This window comes from Schistocerca americana, chromosome 2, assembly GCF_021461395.2.
Source record: "Schistocerca americana isolate TAMUIC-IGC-003095 chromosome 2, iqSchAmer2.1, whole genome shotgun sequence".
NCBI classification, from domain to species: Eukaryota; Metazoa; Arthropoda; class Insecta; order Orthoptera; family Acrididae; genus Schistocerca; species Schistocerca americana.
In genome coordinates, this window is record NC_060120.1 from 121,397,854 (window position 1) to 121,419,851 (window position 21,998).

Genomic DNA, 21,998 nt, shown 5'->3' on the forward strand with positions numbered 1-21,998 from the left:
TCGGGCACGGATGTGTGTGAAATCCTTAGAAAGTTAGGTTTAAGTAGTTCTAAGTTCTAGGGGACTGATGACCTCAGCTGTTATGTCCCATAGTGCTCAGAGCCATTTGAACCATTTGAACCCCTAAATCAGGTCAGGATAAATAAATTCGAGCGTGAAACATCAATTTCGCTTCCTAAATTTTTCGTTTTCATTTTTCTATCACAGTCCAACAGTTTATTCCAAAAGGCTTTCTAGAACTGCCGTAAGTCTATAAAACTCTCTGATTGATTCAATAATGGCATTGCTACTTTTGGTTTTTTAACTGTACCATGTAAGTCACAGGATGATTTAATGTTGATGTCAGTACCTCTGAAACATTCAACAAAATATTTAAATAGATTAATGTGTTCCATAGGTTTGTCTCCCATTGACAGTTTTATTATTGTGAAGTGTTTCCTACTGGCTGCTTGCAGATGTGTTTTATATATACAGATATTTCAGAATTGCATGTCTTTTGTTATTATGCTCAGTTTATTAACTGACTTTTGTAAATTAGCTTCCTATTCTGATACGGGTCGTTACTACATTCAGACCCTGATTATTTCCCATTTACGAGAAACGTCTGTACAAAAATTAAATAATGCAGCTGTTAAGGAACACATATAAATGACCATCCATCTTAAAAGGTAAAATATCTGTTAACGTCACTCTGTGATATAACCGATAAGATGATGCAGTGGCACTTTGTATAGAACATTTCGTTACTTTGTGGATGTAAGCATTCAGGGAAAGAAAATGGTGCATTATACGCAGACAGTACTTGGCACTGATCCCTGGAAAATATAACAAAGAGCCTTTTTACAAAAAACATTTACTAGAGCACAGATTTCTCTCTAGCCTTCGTCACAAGGAATTTACGTTTTTCATTAACGCACTGCTTCGCTGCAGAATACACAAGACAAAGCGAAAATTGCCTCTTGAATTTCCAGATGAATCTTAAAATTTCGTAACTTGTTACTGGTTCCTTGGTCTCGGGAAGTCGCTGCGGGTAACCTTTGACCTCCAGAGTTGGCTGACGTCATAAAGTTCCCCTTGAGCTCTATCCTTTGTGTAGCTCTCACAGTAAGCGTTCGTGCAGGCTATGCGTGTTACATCGCGCCAAGACCGCTGGCGGAAAGACCTTTGTGATGCAGTCTTCAGTACTGACTAGATTCATTTTCAACTAATTTCCGGAATCAGACCGTTATTTCTGGTAACGTTTGTAGAGCGTATTTTGGTGGCTCAGTGTGTGTGTTCTCTAGTGGGATTACCAACAGCCTTTTTCTTACACTTGACACTCCATACCTTATAAGATTGTGCACAACGGCTGACAGGACAAAAGCTTCCAGTAGCTCCAATAGATCCAATCCTACTAAAGCACTATAAAGATGGAACAGATTATTGCGTTGCATAACATTTGTTAGATATGTAGCCATAAATCTACAGTACCGTCTGTTTCTGTTCAGGCCTCAAGTTTAATCTACTTGGCAACTAAACCAAGTAGAAAGATTTATATTTTCAATAAACTAGATAAAAAAGCAGTAGTGTCGTAGCTCAATGAGGGACCTGAAACTTTTGGCACAGGGCAGGAGCATGTAGACAGTAGAGGAAATACGACTAAAGTTTAAAAGAATAGTTGATCACGCACTAGATAGATGTGTACCTACTAGAAAGTTTCATAAAGGGAGCGACCAGTCACTGCAACGACACGTAAGAGGAACAGAGACTATTGCACAATAGGTTTAAAAGAAAGCGTAGGATTATAGATGGAGAGATAAATGAAACTAGTTTGGCCTGCAAGAGAGCAGTGCGGGAAGCCTTCAGTGACTACAGTAGCAGAATATTCTCAAATGAAGAACCTTTTGTCATGCATAAAGCTGTTCATGGCACCATCGTTAGTGTCCACTCACTCAAGGATGATACAGGATGGTGGCAAAGCAAATGCAGAAATCTTTAACTTCGTTTTTAAATGTGTAAACCACTAGATAGGACGACCGGGCCACCGCTGATCTATATGGGACCAATCGACAGTCTCTTGTAAGTCAGATCGACGCTGATTTGAATGTGGGGGGTAAAAACCCAATTTCTACCAGAACAGTATGGATATGAATGCGCTGTATAGCTTCCAACAGTCCACAACCGACTCGAGTCCCTTTGCTAACACATCGACATAAATCTCAGATAATGCCATGGATCCACTAACATGGTCACTTGGACTTCAAACAATGGTAACAAGTAGAATACTCTGATGAATGACCGGTGCGACTGTATCGAGATGATGGATGCATGGGGTTGTGGTGTATGCCCCATGAAGCTGTAGATCCTGCAAGTTAACAGGTCGTGTCTAGGCAGGGGGTAGCGTGGTTATGTTCTGGGCTGCGTCCATGTGGTGGCAATTAGGTACCATCATCCAGGTGCAGAGACAAATGAAAAATGCATGTTATGTGGACATTCTTGTAGGCCATCTGCAAACCTTTTTGGATTAGAGATGCTTGATGATGAAAATCACATGTTTCTACAGAACAATCGACATGTCACTGCTTTTTGGTTGCACGCAGGTGGTTAGATGATCCTTCCTCAGATCACCAGGTTTTAATGCAAATGAGCTGTCGATACCAGCGTACGCCGAGTGAACCCAGCGCAAAACAGCTTACAGAAGAAAAATAGTGGGTGGCACTGCAAGATGGTGGATCAATATCCCTCCAGAACGATTTTTACAATTCGTGGAGTCCATGTCTCGACGAGTTACTGCTATTTTGAGGTCTTGCGGAGCATCGAATCGTTATTGACGTCACATTCTGTGCATTCCTACAGCTTCCTGATATTCAGTGTATAAGGTCTTTCTACTAAAAAGGTGCATGTGGCCCATTCACGGAAGGAGCATTCAGAACTTTTATATTCCTCTGTACCAGCTATTATCAGTCAATTTATTGTCCAAGGTTTCACGGGCGCAATATGTAGCGTTCTGAGGAGTATTCGTAGGCTCCGCCCTGGAAACAGGTCGTTTTCTCGGAAGTTGTTTTTGGTGTGTTGGCCAGTTGATTTTTTTCATCATTAACATTACAGTCTTCCCCGGGGTAAGGAAGCCAGTGTCACATATCGATAATCGTCCTTCTCAAACACCATTCGCTAATGGAACAGGAATTGGGGGGATAGATGATGCTACCAGAAGTGGCCTCCGCCCCAAATCGTAAGCTGGTTTGCGGGATGTAGATGTACAGAGTAGTCAGAAACAGCCGAAAACCTTGCAAGGGTGTTGCAGGGTAGGTTTTGCAGATAAATAATTGTTGAGAAAACAATTCGATACGTTGCGCCGTTCCCAAGTTAATTCGCATTGAAGTTAACCGATGAGGCCGTTGCGCGCGCAGATTCAGTTGCTCTTACACGTAGATGACAGCGCACGAGACGGTTCAGCCTTTGGCTAGAGTTCTACCCTTACTACCGTCCCATGTCCAATTTTATATTGCTTCTTGTTCGGTTTTATGAAACCAAGCGAAGAACACGTTTGGTAGCACCGTCTCTGGCGGGCGGCTTGAATTTTCGCGCGCAGCGGCCTAACTAATTCCAATGCTAATTAACTCGGAAACGGCGCAACATATCGATTTTTTTCTTAAACAATTTTTTCTCAGCAAGATCCACGCTACAGCACCCTTACAAGCTTTTCAGACTATTTCTGACCACTCCGTCGTCGACAAACTGGAGTTGCCAGTAACGAAACGAAGGCTTTACTTACAGCTGATAGTACGCGATAGTTCCACTCCATGCTTCCGTGTACTGTTCTTGCCAGATATTTGCATGCCATAACTGACACTTTCATTGGTTATTCAATTTCTAGATATCCAGCAAGCTTTTGACACCGTGCCTACCAAGCCGCTTCTAATCAAATTGCGTGCTTATTATGGAATGTCTCAATTATTTGACTGGATTCGTGATTTCCTTTCAGAGAGCTCACAGTGTGTAGTAACTGACGGAAAGTCATAGAACATAACAGAAGTGATTTCTGGCTTATCCCAAGGTAGTGTTTATAGACCGTCTGTTGTTCCTTGTCTATACTAACGACTTAAGAGTTAATCCGAGCAGCCGTCTTACGTTGTTTGCAGATGATGCCGTTTTTTTATCGCCTAGTAAATTCATCAGAAGATCAAACCCAATTCAAATGGTTCAAATGACTCTAAGCACTATGAGACTTAACATCTGAGGTCATCAGTCTTCTAGACTTAGAACTACTTAAACCTAACTAACCTAAGGACATCACACACGTCCATGTCCGAGGCAGGATTCGAACCTGCGATCACAGCAGCAGCGCGGTTCCGGACTGAAGCGCCTAGAACCGCTCGGCCCCAAAAGCCGGCCATCTAATTCCCGTAAATTCCGAGGAGGGTGGTGATGAGCTATAACACCCTTTCAATCACATCCCAGATGTGTTCGATCGGGTTCAAATCTGGCGAGGTGGGGGCCAGCAACCACATCAATTGGAACTCGGCACTGTGTTCCTCGAACACTCCATCAAGCTGTTGGCCTTATGAGACGGCGCACTGGTTCAAATGGTTCAAATGGCTCTGAGCACTATGGGACTCAACATCTGAGGTCATCAGTCCCCTAGAACTTAGAACTGCTTAAACCTAACTAACCTAAGTACATCACACACATCCATGCCCGAGGCAGAATTCGAACCTGCGACCGTAGCGGTCGCGCGGTTCCAGACTGAAGCGCCTAGAACCGCTCGGCCACTTCGGCCGGCAGACGGCGCACTACCATGATGAAAAATACCATTGCCGTCGGGAGACATGGTCATCACGATAGAGTGTACGTGGTCTGCAATCACTGTACTATACTCCTTCGCAGTCTGGTGCCTTGGATGAGCTCCACTGGACCCACGGCTGCCCTCGTGCATTCTCCCCAGAGCATAATGGAGCCGCCGCTAGCTCGCCTCCGTCCCGCAGTACAGGTGTCAAGGAGCTGTTCCACTGGAAGACGTCGGATTCGCGCCCTCCCATCGGCATGATGTAGAAGATATCGGGATTCATCAGACCATGCAACGCACTACCACTGCACCAACTTCCAGTGCCGATTGTCACGTACCCTTCAGTCGTTGTTGACAATGTCGTGATGTTAACTTCGGCGCATGCATGGGTCATCGGCTGTGCAGGCCCATCGTTAGCTGTGTTCGGTGCACTGTGTGTTCGAACACAGTTGCGCACTGCCCAGTATTAAAGTCCGACGTCAATTTCACCACACTTCGCCGCCTGTTCTGTATTACCAGTCTACAAAGCCTACGACGTCCGATATCTGTGATGAGGGGCGGCCTCCCAGCCCCTCGACGTCTGGACGTGGTTTCGCCTTGATTTCGCCACGTGTTGAAAAAACTCACCACAGCACTTCTCGAACATCCGGAAAGTCGTGTGTGTTCCAGAATGCTTGTGCTGAGCCTCCGGGTTATCACAATCCTCTCTTTTCAAACTCAAATAGATCGCGCGCCTTCCCCTTTCCACACACGGACAGCACGCTCTCTGATACTACATGCATTACGCGTGTGTCTGACTAGTAGTCATTCCTCGCTCGGTGACACTGCTATCGCCTGCATGGGTTTATATCGACAGCAGGTCGGTGGTCATAATGTTCTGAGTGATCACTGTATAGGTTGCAAGGTGGCTATAATTTCGCACCTTACATGCACTTATCTACATACTTTGCCGTGATCTACAACCACAATTAGATATCATTTGATAGGTTGTACATCGTATATATGAATATTTAAAGAAGAATGACATTTTCACATACGCCTTGTAAATAATTGTTAACGCTCTTGCATGAAAGGTGACGGAGTGTCTTTATTGTCAAAACGTCCTAATGAATGATTGCCTATACTAGTAGAGGTGGGAACGCCAATGGAGATGAAACGGTAGGCGGAACTCAAGCCCTGAGTGGAAGAAAGCTACACAGGTGTACTGGTCCTGCTTGACCAAGACGGACAGTCTGGACACCTGGGCGCGGAAACACAGTAGAGCAGCAACTGGCCGGTATTGTAACTAGGCCGGAAGGATTATACTTCGAAAACTATGAAAACTTGGACGTAGCTGAGAGGAACGAGGAAGCGTCACCTCGGAAATCACGCAGTCTGGGTTATTTCCGCGGATTTTACTCAGAAGCGTACCATTGTATGTATAAGCTTTCCCGCGCAAACTATCCGCACTGGACGACAAAAGACTAAAATATGGTTGGTCGGCGTTTGGAAGAATCTGTAGAGAGGGAGAATATTCCGTGGTTTCGAGAAGATGATTTGTTTTCTGAGTTACGAGGGTGGGGATCCGAGCCTTGCTGGGGAGCCAGCAGAGAGAAGGTCTTCCGTTTTCAGCGCCCATGTGTGGCGGTCGCTCAGTATCAGCTTTGTTGGTACAGGTGGACTTGCTGTCTTTGCTCTCAGGAGAGTTTATAGTTAGAATGGTTAGGCACTCTACTGTTGCGAACTTATACTATTCTGGACTTTGCCTCCGGGTTGGAAGTTGTCGTAGAGTACGCAGCGTTCAGTGATTGAGAGCACTTCTCATGCCTATACTTACGTTGAGACGTTATTTGAACTCCGTCCTTGTGGCTGGGAGTTCGCGTTTCTCGTCTATAGAACACAGAGAGGAGAAGGCAGTATTAGAGTATATTGGTCAGAGGATCGCCTTCTGCCGTCCTAGTGTTTGAAAGAGTTTTATTTTGTGGCTGGAGTTCTTCCATCGTCGCAGACGTGTACGAGAACCATCACTTCGACGAACCGGACGCAGTACATACGGTGATATTGCTAATTGCTTCGGCTTATTACCGCTATAAAGCTAAACAGCTGTGATCGCGCTAGTTTATTTCCACTGAGGTTCCACGCCGCCGTAGTTCATCTTTGAAAGTAGTGTCTTCTAGTGTTTGGTACATAGATGATGTCAGTCATTTCGCGTTATTTGTGCTAGATCGCGTGGCCATAAAAAAGGGCAGAGTTGGGCAACTGATCAGCAATTTTTCGTCAGGAAGTATAGACAATTGTAATATAAATGGTTGTTCTTAATCTAGAATAAACGTGTAATGAGAAACAACGTTCATCATTTAGTAGTATTAGTTGCCTTAATCATTCATTTATGTTGAGGCTGTAATTTATATGTTAAAGAGCATTAAGAGATCCTAAGATCTGCTTCAGGGGGAAGCCAGACAGGGCCAAATCATCATTTTAGCGTTCAATATTTTCCGTTGCGCACAAGCATTTTACACCCGCGTGGAGTAGCATCTTGGAAGGTGTTCGTTCTTTCCGCGCACTGTTCGTGAGTAGAATAACAGAGAATCACTGTGAAAATGGTTCTATGAAACCTCTTCCAGGTAATTTAGTGTGATTTGCAGAGTAACCATGTAAATGTAGATGCAGATGTAGATGAAGAACAGCTAGTTGTGTTTGCCTATCGAGAAGTCGTTCTTCAAGTCTCAAACCGGATTTTGTATCCAATATGATCTTCATGTGTAATGCTTTGAATACCAGTTGCGCTACCGATGACACTTCTTGAATTATATTACCAAGGAAGGAGCTGCAGTGGTTCACACAGCGAACTCGCATTCGGAATGACGGCGGTTCAAATCCCTGTCCGACCATTCAGATTTAGTTTTCCCGCGGCGATCCTAACTCGCTTAGAGCAAATGCCAGAATGGTTTCTTTTATAGAACAAGGCAGCCCGCTTTCCTTCTCAGTTCTTGCACATTGGAACTTGTACTCCGCCTCTAATACCCCCGTCGTCGACTGTACTTTAAAGCCCAATCGTCCTCATCTTTTCGCGAATCACAGATTTTAAAATTTTTCTTCGCATGATTTAATGCAATTACATGCTTGAAGAGGGCGAATGGGAACTTGCCTCATCCGAAATATGGAACATATAATTTTTATCCACTTCCGAATCCTCATCCGTTTCTATTAATTATTGTTTGGGACTCTTCTAACATGCAGATTATGTGTACTCTGAAATTATGTTGCCGATGGTGATTGTAAATACTGTTAGCTTCGCAATGGCTACGAATCCTGTTTCATAACGCGGCGATACGTAGTAGCAAAGACTAAATGACACTACTGTCTTCTGTCTGGAAAGTGTCTATTACCATTAGCTTCACCTTACATAAAAATCACATTTCCTTGCTCATAATACGTATAGCATGCCACGGTTAAATAGAACACTTATCAGGTGACTCACTACTACACGCGTGAAACGTTCAAGACAGATTGACCTTAAGTGAAACCACGGGTCAAACTCAAACATGTTCCCACACCATCACAATAACTGCATCAGCAGATTGGCTGGTATCGATAGTAACACAAAATGAGTTTCAATTAATCATTACAATGGTCAGTTGTAGATTTCGACCTTGATTGCATTGACTATAAAATTCCATCGTAGCACTAAAATGGAGGAAAATTGCATGAATGCTTATCTGATCTTTTTCATGTTTTGGTATGAGGATTACGTACCAAAATTTGTAACTGTATTTTTGATAGCCCCTGTAGATGACATGGAAGTCTTTATTTCCTACTTCTCCACTTCTCAGGAGAGATTGCCAGTGGTACTTTACAACTGGTTATTTCTTATGTCCATTGGAGTTACTGCAAGTGTTCCGAAGTTTTTCTATTAAACTTTTTTTAATTTTTACGGTCAACTAAACGTTGTTGGTATTGAATAAGAACATCATTCCTGAATATCCTATTCCTCTAGTTTCACATTTTTGGTCAATTTGTTGCACACAGACAGATTACAATAAAGAAAAAAAAACAATGATAATGATGTAACTTCAGTCTACATGCGGTTGTTTATTATCATGATGAAGTACTCACTCGCTCGAACGCCAATTCTCTAGACGTTTGCCGGCCGAAGTGGCCGTGCGGTTAGAGGCGCTGCAGTCTGGAACCGCAAGACCGCTACGGTCGCAGGTTCGAATACTGCCTCGGGCATGGATGTTTGTGATGTCCTTAGGTTAGTTAGGTTTAACTAGTTCTAAGTTCTAGGGGACTAATGACCTCAGCAGTTGAGTCCCATAGTGCTCAGAGCCATTTGAACCATCTCTAGACGTTTCCTCCTCGGGTCCTTTCTCTGACGTCTTACAACAGGAGGAGCGAATTCTTTATTAACAATCCCTTCAGTACTTATGAACAGATCAACCAGGGCTCTTGACTTCTCGAGCTTTTTACGTCCGAGGTGAAGAAATGCGACGATCGCTGGTTGGTTTCAGGGTCATAGGCATAAAACCATCTATGTCAATAGTGACAGTCCTTGAAAGAAAATTTAGACCGCTTTGAAACAGCTGTTTAGATTCGCTGCAGACTTGCGCAAGGTCCTGCTTCTGATCTCCTTGAAAAAGACATATCCGAAACTTCACTGCAATTCGTTTCATGTTCAGTTCTTCTGACAGAATACGTTCCCATGTACCATAACGTATTCCCAAGGTGTTGCAGAGGTAGTGGATGGTCTCTCTGTGATCTTTCGCACTCAGGTCTCTCATTTTCTGAATACGTTCTGATGTGGTACCACTTGACGCCCAACCGGAATAGTTGTTCGTCAGTTTTTGACGACCTAAAGCTTGCTTCAGCATTTGGTGCGTTTCAGCAACGGTTTTCCCTTGTTTGAAACAAAGCTTAATGTAGCTCACTGCGTTTTTTAGGTCAGTCATAGAAAAGCCCCAGACTGACGGAAACACGACAATTGGAACACCAACTAAACCACTCGTCGCACACATTCATGAATGATATGTGGGAGGACGCCAAGAGGCATTTCACCGTACTCGTAACCATTTGTGCAGAAAATTCTGGTTTCGGGGACTAGTGGATAACATCTCGTAGGACAGCGTTTCATACTGAAGTCAGTGGTGACTCGTAATTACACACGTGCAATTATCTGCCAAACGGTTTGAAGGTCCATGATTACTGACACGATACCGCCTCCTGTATTTTTACCCACTTCACCATGCCTGCTGAAGATGAAAAGGCGCCCAGTGGGAACTGCTGGGCCGTCCGAGGCCTGTTCGGACGGAGTTTATTTTAGGAGTCCGATACCAATGGCCTTGCTTCGATGAAAACAGCGGTTCTCGTAAGATAACCGAAGTTTAGCAACATCTTATGTGGCCAGCTGCAATTCACTCATTTCCCTTTCCTTTTATGACATAGGGGAGGAGGTGTAGTCGGCAGACTTTGCGCCAGTGTCCTGGATTAAGTTTCAGATCTCTGTGCGGTGTCACGTGGAGTGAAGTCGGGTAGGCATGATAGTGATCCGTCCGTCGGTTGGGAATGTCAAGCTCGGCGGCATCCTTGGTGCTATTAGAGTGGAGTAGGCTGTGAGCCGGCACCGGATGTCACCCTCTCCCTTCTCTCGTCATCACACAACACAAACATGACACCGCACTACGCTAGCCCATTACAGCCACCTACACTAATCAGAAACACTTAAACACACGATCTCACACTTCACGATAGGAAGGTGCCACTGTGCGCGAAAGACAGAAAGACCTTCCTCAATTACTAGCTTGAACCCGCCTTTCGAGGTCTCCCAGCCAACAATGCTATACCACCTAATTTTATACCTGTCTTGGTGTTCACTGTTAATAATGCCACATCTTTTACAAAAATTTGTACATTTAAAATTTGCAACCCTCCCACCCTCCTCCCCCCAACCCCACTCCTCTTGGATGAATTTCTGTTGATGCCATCGCAAGTACATAGCAGCTGATGTTTTCGCGAGCACGCCACTGGAGTAAGCGTACATTTTGCTCGTGACAACACGTTCAGTTAAACTGCGCAGTTTATCAAATGTCCTGCCTGAACCATAAAATGTAGAAGTACCAGATACAACTGCGCAGTTCAGACATGCGGTTCACCTGCGGGAGACATACGTGACAATGACCTGCGCAGTTCTCTCCCGCAATCGTACAGTTCGCACCGTTGCCGCAAACCTGAACGTCAACCTATTGCTGTCATAACTTCCACGGGAACAGAAAGAGAGAAAATGGTGCTTTTTTTACTTCTATTGAGGGCTACCGGAATCTCGATCTGTGGCATACAGAATGTGCATCAGATTCCACTCCTCAGAAGAAGCGTCTGCGTAGATGCGACTCGTCATAGTATAGTGCTTTTATTTCATTTATCTGGATCCAAAGGACACAGAAACACAATATAATTTAAGACTGCAATATAAAATTACACGCAGAGAATTTCGTACTTCGTGAGTCCAATGTTCAGCAGAGAGGATGACGCAGTCATACGCCCCAAACAAGTATTCCATGTTACAGGGTTCATAGTCCTGCCTTGCCCCACATTGACAAAATTCATCTTCACTGATACCCCACTTCTTAAAATTAGTCTTCCATCAAGTCACCCCTGTTCTCAATCTGTTGAGGGTCTCCCAGGTCCCGCATTGGATATGGCAGTCTGATGGTATCTTCGCTTTTGCTCTCCATGATGCTACAGGGGACATTGTTCTCCACAGGTCAGTCTGGCGGGCTTGTGCTGAAGCTGGAACTGGTATTGTTGTACCTAGGAAGATTTTTCTGGATTGCAGTCGTGGTGGTCAAGCGTGAGTTTCAAACAATGGATGTCATGGATTTGTTTCTTGCTTATACTACCACGTCTACATCTACATCGATACTCTGCAGATCACACTTAAATACCTGGCAGAGGTTTTAGCGAACCATCGTCACAATAATTCTCTATGATTGCACTCTCGAACAGCGCGCGGAAAAAACGAGCACCTTCATCTTTCCATGCGAGCTCTGATTTCCCTTACTTTACCATAACGATCGTTTCTCCCTATGTAGATCGGAATCAACAAAATATTTTCGTATTCGGAGGAGAAAGTTGGTGACTAAGAATATGAAAAGATCCCACCTCGACGAGCGCCTTTGTTTTAATTATGCCCACCCCAAATCCTGTATCATGTCCGTGGCACACTCTCCTTTATTTCTCGTTAGTACAAAACGTGCTGCCTTTCTTTGAACTCTGTCAATGTACTCCGTTAATCCTGTCTGGCAAGGGTCTCACAACGCGCATCAGTACTTCAAAAAAGAATAGACAAGTGTAGTGTAGACAGTCTCTCTAGTATAGCTGTTGCATTTCCTAAGTGTTGTGCCAAGAAAACTCATTCTTTCGTTCGCTTCCTCACAACATTTTCTATATGTTCTTTCCAATTTAAATTGTTCGTAATCGTAATTACTAGGTATTTAGTTGAATTTACTGTCTTTAGATTTAATTGATTTATCGTGTAACCGAAGTTCAACAGTTTCCTTTCGCACTCATGTGGATGACCTCACACTTTTCATTATTTACGGTCAACTGCCGATTTGTGCACCATACAGATATCTAAATCGTTTTGCAATTAGTTTTGATCTTCTGATGAACTTACTAGACGATAAACAACGGCATCCTCTGAAAATAATTTAAGATGGCTGCTTAGTTAGTCCCCCAAATCGTTTATATAGATGAAGAATAGCAGAGGATCTGTAATGCTACCTTGTTTTTATTCTCTACTGCTACCTGTCTTCTTACATCTGGAGATGCTATTACCATGAGTGAAAATATCATTTTGACCGGGACTAGTCTTAGGCACCCTTGTCCTATGATGAGCCGTATCAGCTTGGTTAGCGTGTGCAGCGTTTCTCCAGACTGGTGTGCCGCACTCCGCAGCAGAGAAACACAGAGCAAGGGGGGTGTTGGGTTGCGCTCCGCTTGTCGCGTTTGTAGTTTACGGATAAGATTGTTCTTCATGCATACCTTTTGTCTGGTGTCTGCAGGAGCTTGTTGTTTGTAGCTTAAGGCACGATCCAACCTCTAACTCCACAGGTATCGGGGGGGGGGGGGGGGAGGACAAAGTTATTAAGATTGCTTCCTTTCCAGGTGACTTTCAGCTTCTTCTTACCTCCTTATTGCGTAGGTGGACCGAACGAGGTGGCACAGTGGTTATAACACTGGACTCGCATTTGGGAGGACGACTGTTCAAACCAGAGTCCGGCCACCCAGATTTAGGTTTCCCGTGATTTCCCTAAATCGCTCCAGGCAAATGCCACGATGGTTCCTATGAAAGGGCAAGGCCGATTTCCTTCCCAGTCGTTCACATAATCAGAGCTTGTGCCCCATCTCTAATGACCTCGATGTCGACAGGACGTCAAACCCAGTCTTCTTTCCTTTGAGATGGTACAACGCACACACTTGAGTTTTATCCAGATTGGGTTTCAAGTGTTCGTTGTTAGAGTAGACAGCAATTTTTTCGAGAGCGTATGTTAGCTTGAATTCTGCTTCTTCAAATGCCCCTTCCCTCCAAACGACAGCTGCGACATCTGCATAGATGAATGACCGGGTTCCATTGTTAAGTGGCTAATCATTGGTATATATGTTACAAAATATTGGAATCAGCACACTTCCCTCGGAAAGGCCATTCTTCTGCACTCTCCATCGACTCTTTGTGTAATGTAGAGTGACAAGAAATCGTCTGTTCTGCAGAAGCCACTGAATAAACTGCGTCGGTCGTTAGTCCTTCATTTTGTACAGGCTATTTCGTTAATTTCTTATGATTTATGGTATTATAAGCAATTTTAAGATCGATAATGTCAAGTCCTATAGTCTGCTTTCCTTCATACTCTTCCTCGATGTGCCGGGTTAAATTATCTGACTAATACACTACTTTCCTGGTCTGAAACCTCACTGTTCTTAAATTATTTTCTTGTCGACAAAATCACAAATTCGATTCAAAACCATCCTCTCCAGAACTTTAAACAGAAACCACAGAAGTGATACAGTTCTGAAATTCTAAGTGTTGTTCAGTTCTTTGGCTGTTTCAAGCAGTGCCACGACTTTTGCCTTTCGCCAGGTCTTTGGGATTACCATTCTAGCAATGCAACTGTTCATTATGTTCAAGATACAGTTGATAGTGACAGGGCTAAAGTTCTTTATTTTCTCTGAGCTCGTGTCATCGAAGCCTACAGCTTTGTTACTTTTCGTCCGATAAATAGCAGTTCTCAGTTCTTCATCTATATAAGATCACCATTCTCCAACAAAAATACTACAATGATAGTGTAGTGAAGAAAATAATTAACTTTAGATCCGCTTTTTGCGTAGAAAGAAGAAACACATCTACAGCTTTCCTGGGGGAAACCAGGCTTCTCAGAAACGTATTCAGAAAAAAAATCCACTCTTGTGCAACACAGCTTGCATTATTCACACATGACATCACAGTCAAGTGAATATGTAGGCTGCGTCTGTCTAGATTTACCTAGGGTGTTTAACACTGTACTACATCGTGTACTAGTACTCGAGACACTATCATACGAAGTGTCTTCGCAAATATCTGACTGGCCCGAGGAATCTTCGACTAATAGAAACCAGAAAGTTATACTGGACGCCGCATGATCCATAGAAACGAAAGTAACAACGGATGTGCGGAAGAACGATGGAGAACAGATCTTCTAGAATAGCATCCAGCTGGACAAAAGATGGAACGAGAGGGAGAGGAAGACCCAGAATAAGGTGGCGATACAAGATCCTGGAGGAAACAGCTGCGATGAACAACAACAACACCAACTGAACAAACAGTGAACTCGACGGAAAGGAATGGAAGAGGCTCGTAGAGTAGGCATAATGCAAGGGTACTTCCACAAAACATAAATGAATCGGGAGACTTTATGACTACTGAATGACACATGAAGCACTATTATTTATCCCGACAAAATTATTGAGAAAAAAAATTATAATCGATGACAACATTAATATAATAAGGCATTGGCATATCTGACAAACGGGTAAGGAAGGAAGTGCTAATAATCATCAAGTGAATTAATTGTAATCACAAAATGTCCAGTGGTTGTTGTGATGTTAATTAAAAGCAGGTAGGACTGCAGAAGGAAATACCTTGGAGCTGAAAGCAAACTGCTCACTGACGTTAAAATACAAGTCTTCAGAACGAAGCGTGAGTCGAATTACTACAAAATGACTTTAATGTCCCTACACATCGTCTCGTGGTTGCGGCTCGATCTTACTACACTATTGCAGGTGGAGTTTGAACTGGTTACAAAATCAATCGTTGGCGGAACCAACGACCCCAACAAGTGGCCAAGTGCAGATCATATCGAAATACTCCTAAATCCCCAATGCATCAGCTGAGATGACATGGCAGGTCGATGGAGTAGACGGAGTAGCGTGGAAATCTGGCGACGGAGACCCCTGATGATCATTGAAGTCTGACCCAATTTTAATTAAAGGAGACTTCGTATTGCCGTCTTAGGCATCTCTCAATGAATCTGATAGCCTGAGTTCCGAATCTTCCTAGCGCCGACCGATAAAACTGCTCCTTACAAAGCACTAGTTTTCTTTCGCTGCCTGGTTAATGAATATCTTACATCCTACTATCCTCCACAGAAAAAAGTCTCACCACTCTCTCTATCTCCCTCTGTAACCAATCAAGCGGTCTACATCGACTCCATTTCGTTTCTCTTTCTGACTTTTAGTTTATTTATATTAGCCAATGCTGATGGTTTTTACATAGTTGTAAACATTTGTTTTTTTACTGGTTCAAAACTTTCATTGATGCCTCACGTTTTCAAAAGGCCAGGTCTGTGCATCCTAGTATATCTTCGAGATGCTTATTTATAGCTTTCAATGCTTTCTGGAGAAACGGCCAGCTTTCTACATTTTGAGCACAATTGTGCCTTCTGCTACAAAGTGAACTTTCTCACTCCGCTTCCAGGTCGTAAAATGTTTATGCTAGGGGTTTTGCTCCACGGGAGATGCTATTTTCGTACTCAAAGCTGGGGGCCCTAGAGTGACGCCACAAGAAATTGTCGATAGGCAGTGGTAGATTGGTCCCCAGCTCTCCTTAGACGTGGCGTTAACGAACTGGATATAAGGAGCAGGCGACTCTATCGATAGTCACTGGTACTGCTGTTTATCCTTTTCGTCGGTGTCAGTTAAATATTCCAATCAAATGGGTCTTCCATTACGGATCTGCATACGTTTTGTGACTGTTTCCGAAGGTGCCGTGACATTATGGTCGTTGTCACATACAAAATAAAGGAAAGTAATGAAGGCAGCTATCTTTAGATGAAGATATTGCCTATAATAAAGAGAAAGCACCTCACACCATCTGATTACAAAAGAGTGGTGAACATCTTGAGCACGTTACATAGAATAAGTATTTAGAACTGATATGAACTGGGACGATCATGTAAAATCAGTATTAGGAAAGTCGAATGCATGGCTTAGATTTACGACGAGCGTCCTGGGCAACAGTGGAACATCTGCAAATGAAATCGCACCCAAGACGCTAGTACGATCAGTTCTAGAACATTGCTTCAGAGTTTGGAGTCCTTATCAAGTATATATGACAACAGGCAACGAACGAATTCAGAAATGTGCTGCTGGGATCATGCAGACCATAGGAAAGTGTAACAGAAATGCTCAGGGAATTTGAGTGGGAACCCTTGGAAGAAAGACGATGCAGTTCGATAAATGTGAGGAACTTGTTTATTGTAGATGAGTTTGGGGCCATTATTCTGATACCAACGGAGATGACTCCGTGACCACGTTTCTGCACCAACATACACTGACGGAAAAAAATAATTAATGCAGAATAATGAAATTTCGGTTCAAATGGCTCTGAGCACTATGGGACTTAGCATCTGAGGTCATCAGTCCCCTAGACTTAGAATTACTTAACCCTAACTAACCTAAGGACATTACACACATCCACGCCCGAGGCATGATTTGAACCTGCGACCGTAGCGGTCGCGCGGTTCCAGGCTGAAGCGCCTAGGATCGCTCGACTACACCGGCCGGCATGATATTTCGGGAATACATTTGTCTAGGTAATATGTTGTTGTTGTTGTGGTCTTCAGTCCAGAGACTGGTTTGATGCAGTTCTCCATGCTACTTTGTCCTGTGCAAGCTTCTTCATCTCCCAGTACCTACTGCAACCTACAGCCTCCTGTATCTGTTTACCGTATTCATCTCTTGGTCTCCCTCTACGATTTTTACTCTCCACGCTGCCCTCCAATGCTAAATTTGTGATCCCTTTATGCCTCAGAACATGTCCTACCAACCGATCCCTTCTTCTAGTCAAGTTGTGCCACAGACTTCTCTACTCCGCAATTCTATTCAATACCTTCTAATTAGTTATGTGATCTACCCATCTAATCTTCAGCAATCTTCTGTAGCACCACATTTCAAACGCTTCTATTCTCTTCTTGTCCAAACTATTTATCGTCTATGTTTCACTTCCATACGTGGCTGCACTTCATACAAATACTTTCAGAAACGACTTCCTGGCACTTTAATCTATACTCGATGTTAACAAATTTCTCTTCTTCAGAAACGCTTTCCTTGCCATTGCCAGTCTACATTTTATGTCTTCTCTACTTCGACCATCATCAGTTATTTTGCTCCCCAAATAGCAAAACTCCTTTACTACCTTAAGTGTCTCATTTCCTAATCTAATTCCCTTAGCATCTCCCGACTTAATTCGACTACATTCCATTATCCTCGTTTTGCTTTTGTTGATGTTCATCTTATATCCTCCTTTCAAGAGACTGTCCATTCCGTTCAACTGCTCTTCCAAGTCCTTTGCTGTCTCTGACAGAATTACAATGTCATCGGCGAATCTCAAAGCTTTTATTTCTTCTCCATGGATTTTAATACATACTCCGAATTTTTCTTTTGTTTCCTTTACTGCTTGCTCAATATACAGATTGAATAACATCGGGGAGAGGCTACAACCCTGTCTCACTCCCTTCCCAACCACTGCTTCCCTTTCATGCCCCTCGACTCTTATAACTGCCATCTGGTTTCTGTAAAAATTGTAAATAGGTAACATATCTAAGTGATTAACTTTGCAAATCATAGATTAATGCAAGCGCGAGAAAAACCATTGCAAATGCAAAATGCTGGTACATTTACAGCTGGGGTAACCGTATAAATGTTGAATGCAATCGTGCAAACGTGTACGCATTGTGTTGTACAGGTGCCGGATGTCAGATCGTGCGATAGGGTTCCATGGCTGTTGCACTTCGTAGATCAATACAGGGACACTTAATGCTGTTTGTGAATGACGCTAGAATTGTCGTCCGATGACATCCCATACTATGTGCTCGTTTGGAGACAGATGTCGTGATGCAGCAGGCCAAGGCAACATGTCGGCACTCTGTAGAGCATGTTGGGTTACAACAGTGGTATGTGGGCGAGCGTTATCCTGTTGGAAAACACCTCTTGGAATGGTTTTCAATACTGGCAATACTGCAGGTGCGTCGGCACAGTTTTGCAGTCAGGGTGCGTGGGACCACCACGAGAGTGGTCCTGATGTCATACGGTACCTCAACCCCCAGAGCACAACTCCAGGTGTAATGGTTCAAATGGCTCTGAGCACTATGCGACTTACCTTGTGAGGTCATCAGCCGCCTAGAACTTAGAACTAATTAAACCTAACTAACCTAAGGACATCACACACATCCATGTCGGAGGCAGGATTCGAACTTGCGACCGTAGCGGTCGCTCGGCTCCAGACTGTAGCGCCTAGAACCGCACGGCCACTCCGGCCGGCTCCAGGTGTAGGTTCGGTGCGTCTAGCACACAGACAGGCAGGTTACAGGTCCTCAGTTGGCCTCCTTCTAACCAACACACGGTCATCACTGGCGTCGAGGCAGAACCAGCATCATCAGAAAACACAACAGTTCTTCACCTTACCCTCCAATGAGCTCTCGCTTGACACCACTGAAGTTGCGAAGGTATGGACTCAGTGGAAAGCACACTAAAGGGTGTCTAGCTCGAAGCTGTCCCTGAAGTAACCGATTTGTAAAACTGCTGCTTCAGTTGCTGTCCCAGGTGCAGTACGATTCTCCAGAGCCATACGCCGAACACGATGATCTTCAAATCAAATGGTTCAAATGTCTCTGACCACTATGGGACTTAACATCTGAGGTCATCAGTCCCCTAGACTTAGAACTATTTAAACCTAACTAACCTAAGGACATCACACACATCCATGCCCGAGGCAGGATTCGAAGCTGTGACCGTAGCGGTCGCGCGGTTCCAGATTGAAGCGCCTAGAACCGCTCGGCCACACCGGCCGGCCGACTCACTGGTATTAAAGTCATAGAATGTTACGTTTTTTCGTCCTGTCAAGTCCACAATTTTACATTTTTGAACATTTAGAGCAAGTTGTCAATCTTTGCACCACTTTGAAATCTTATCAAGATCTGTCTGAATATTTATGCAGCTTCTTTCAAATAGTACTTCGTTATACATAACTGCATCATCTGCAGAAACTCTGAGGTTACAAGTAATATTGTCAGCAAGGTCAATTCGCGACGTCTGGAACTGGTAGTGAATGCCTGCGTCCGATATATCTGTGACGTTCGACTTTTTGATCACATTTCACCAGCATATGCAAAATTGTCCTGGCTGCGTGCAGACAAACGCAGAGATTTCCATACACTCTGTCTCATCTACTGCCTTATAAATGTACACTGTCCCTCTTATCTCTCCTCGTCGTTAACGCTTATGTCGGAATAACATGACAGAAACACTCGTTCCCATCATAATAAAATCCTCTCTGTTCCACTGCATCGCTCCGTCACCTTGTCCAAGTCCTTTGCAGTAGCGGGAACCCGACTCTGGAATAACCTCCCTCGTTATATTAGAGAACTTAAAAACATGTCCGGCTTCAAAAAACAGTCAATGACGTATCTACTTAAGCAACAGTAATGCCTTCCTCTGTACATGAATGCACTTCACCTAATTACTTCCCTCTTTCCCCCTCCTTAAATCTCCCTTCCCCAAAAACTCGCTATACTAGTAAACATCTACTTTACACACCAAGATACTAATGTACATCTGCACAAATCTTCATTACTATTGCCAATTTTTCTCATGTTTATCATTATTATTTGATTTTTTTTACTGTTACTATTATTGCTTTTATCATGATTTGTATGTGTAGCACCTGTTGTAAAAATACTGCCAGCACTTACTTTATTAGGTATTAGTCATTACTCTTTATTCATATTGTCACTAGAGTAATCTAATTTTCTTATGTAAACTATTGTCATGATGTAACTCTGATGTGTGAAATGCTGCATGTGTGAAACACTGGTCGGATGTAGGAGAAGGCCTGATGGCCCTAATATGATCAGGTTAAATAAATAAATAAATAAATAAATTAGTATACACAACATGAACAGCAGGGGTCGCAACACTTCCCTAGGGAAGTTATTTCTACATCTGGCGACGACACTCCATTCAAGGTAACATGCTGCGTCAAGCCTACCAAAAAGTCTTCAATCCAGTTCCAAATTTCAATTGGTACCCCATACGATCCACTTTCGACAATAATCGTATGTGTGGTTCTGACAAGGAAAACTCCGTGGAAAATGGCACAGTGGATAACCGTCAAAACCTGAACACACATCGAGCATGAAAACAGAAAGATATACTGAACTGTGAAAAAAGAAGCTAAAGCGAAACAGTGAACGGTCCAAGCTCAAGAGATGCAATATCGAGCGAATTTGAGTAGCCACAGCATTGTGGTTCTGGGTCAAGGTATTGGACTGTGAAGGGGAGATCCGTGTCGAATCGGCTTTTCAAATTCGCTCGATGTTGCACATCTTGAGCTTGGACTGTTCACTGGTTCGCTTTAGCTTCTCTTTTCACAGTTTAGTACATCTTTCTGTTTTCATGCTTGAAATGTGTTCAGTTTTTGACGGATTATCCACTGGGCCATCTTACCACTAAATCTGAGGGGGAGTGCGACGGGGAGTTTCTTTTGCGAGTCAGATGCTGTTCGGAATTCAAGAATACTGCATGTACTTTACTGCCTCGATCCAAAGCTCGAAGTGTGTAGGCCACTCAAGAAAGCGCGGAGAGAATAGGCTGTGTTGTTCCGCGGAGCGGCGCGGCGTGGCGTGGCGCGAATACGCGTGTGACGGCCTGTGAAATCACGCGCGGCTGACAGGTGAAAGCGGCATGCAGCCGGCAGCGTGCTGCTGGCTCCGGTTACAACAGCGGCGGCGCGGGTCGCGGTCGAGAGAGCCGACACGCTATCGATTGTTGCCGGCAGCCGCGCTAGTTGCCGGCTCGGTCCGCGTGGCGGCGCTGGCGAGCCCGCGGCCGGCCGAGAAGTTAGTGGGACGCGCACGGGCCGCTCAGTCGTGGGTTGGCAGGCGATCGGTTGGCACGCAGGGCTTTGGCAGAGGAAAGGGCTAGCGGGAACCGTACAGGGGCGATTGCGATGGGTATGTGGTCTCCGAAGGTGACGGCGCTGCTGCTGGGCGCGGCGTGGTTGGCGGCAGCGGCCGCTGCAGACGCCGAGCCGCAGCGACTGCCTGACACGTCGGGCATCACTGGCGAGCTGACTGCCAGCTACGGCGTCGACGGGTTCTTCTCGCTGTGGCTCGTCTTCAACAATGACGACAACGTGCACATGTCAGGTGAGTGGCGGCGGCGATGCAGATTCCATTCTAGCACACACCTGTTCCGTCTGCATTCCTGATGCCTTCCGCAACAGCTACTCGCACCGAACTACTCTCCAGTTTTTCGGAACAAGTATTAACTTATTGCTGAAGACATACGATGAAGACGTTCAACGTAGGTTTTGCGCTTTTATGAAATATCCAAAACATTAACACTGAGAGCATATTTATTCATTAAAACAGGAACTGACCAATGGCGCGCGCGCGCTCTCTCGTGCGCACAAACACACACACACACACACACACACACACACACACACACAGATACACATAGACATACACACACACACACATACACAGACTTTCTTACAAATTCAACTTCAGGCACAATAGACATAAAATTTGAAAAGATTTATATTATGGCGTTTTTCGTAGAAAATGTACTATATGCGTATAGAATACGCACCAAACTACTCGTCAGAATGTTAATTAACACAGCTTTTCTGCAATTAACTTACATTTTAGCACGAAAAGGGCGCGAA

General features: G+C 44.1%; 1 protein-coding gene across 1 annotated transcript in view; it reads left to right on the plus strand.

Annotated features, from left to right (window-relative positions):
- The first annotated feature begins 21,182 nt into the window (after positions 1-21,182).
- The window catches only part of LOC124595836 (transforming growth factor-beta-induced protein ig-h3), a 308,160-nt gene continuing 307,344 nt past the window's right edge, over positions 21,183-21,998 (plus strand). The window contains exon 1 of the mRNA XM_047134734.1: positions 21,183-21,474. Coding sequence (XP_046990690.1) covers positions 21,276-21,474 — 199 coding nt within the window. The 5' untranslated portion in view covers positions 21,183-21,275. The remainder of the gene's footprint in view (positions 21,475-21,998) is intronic.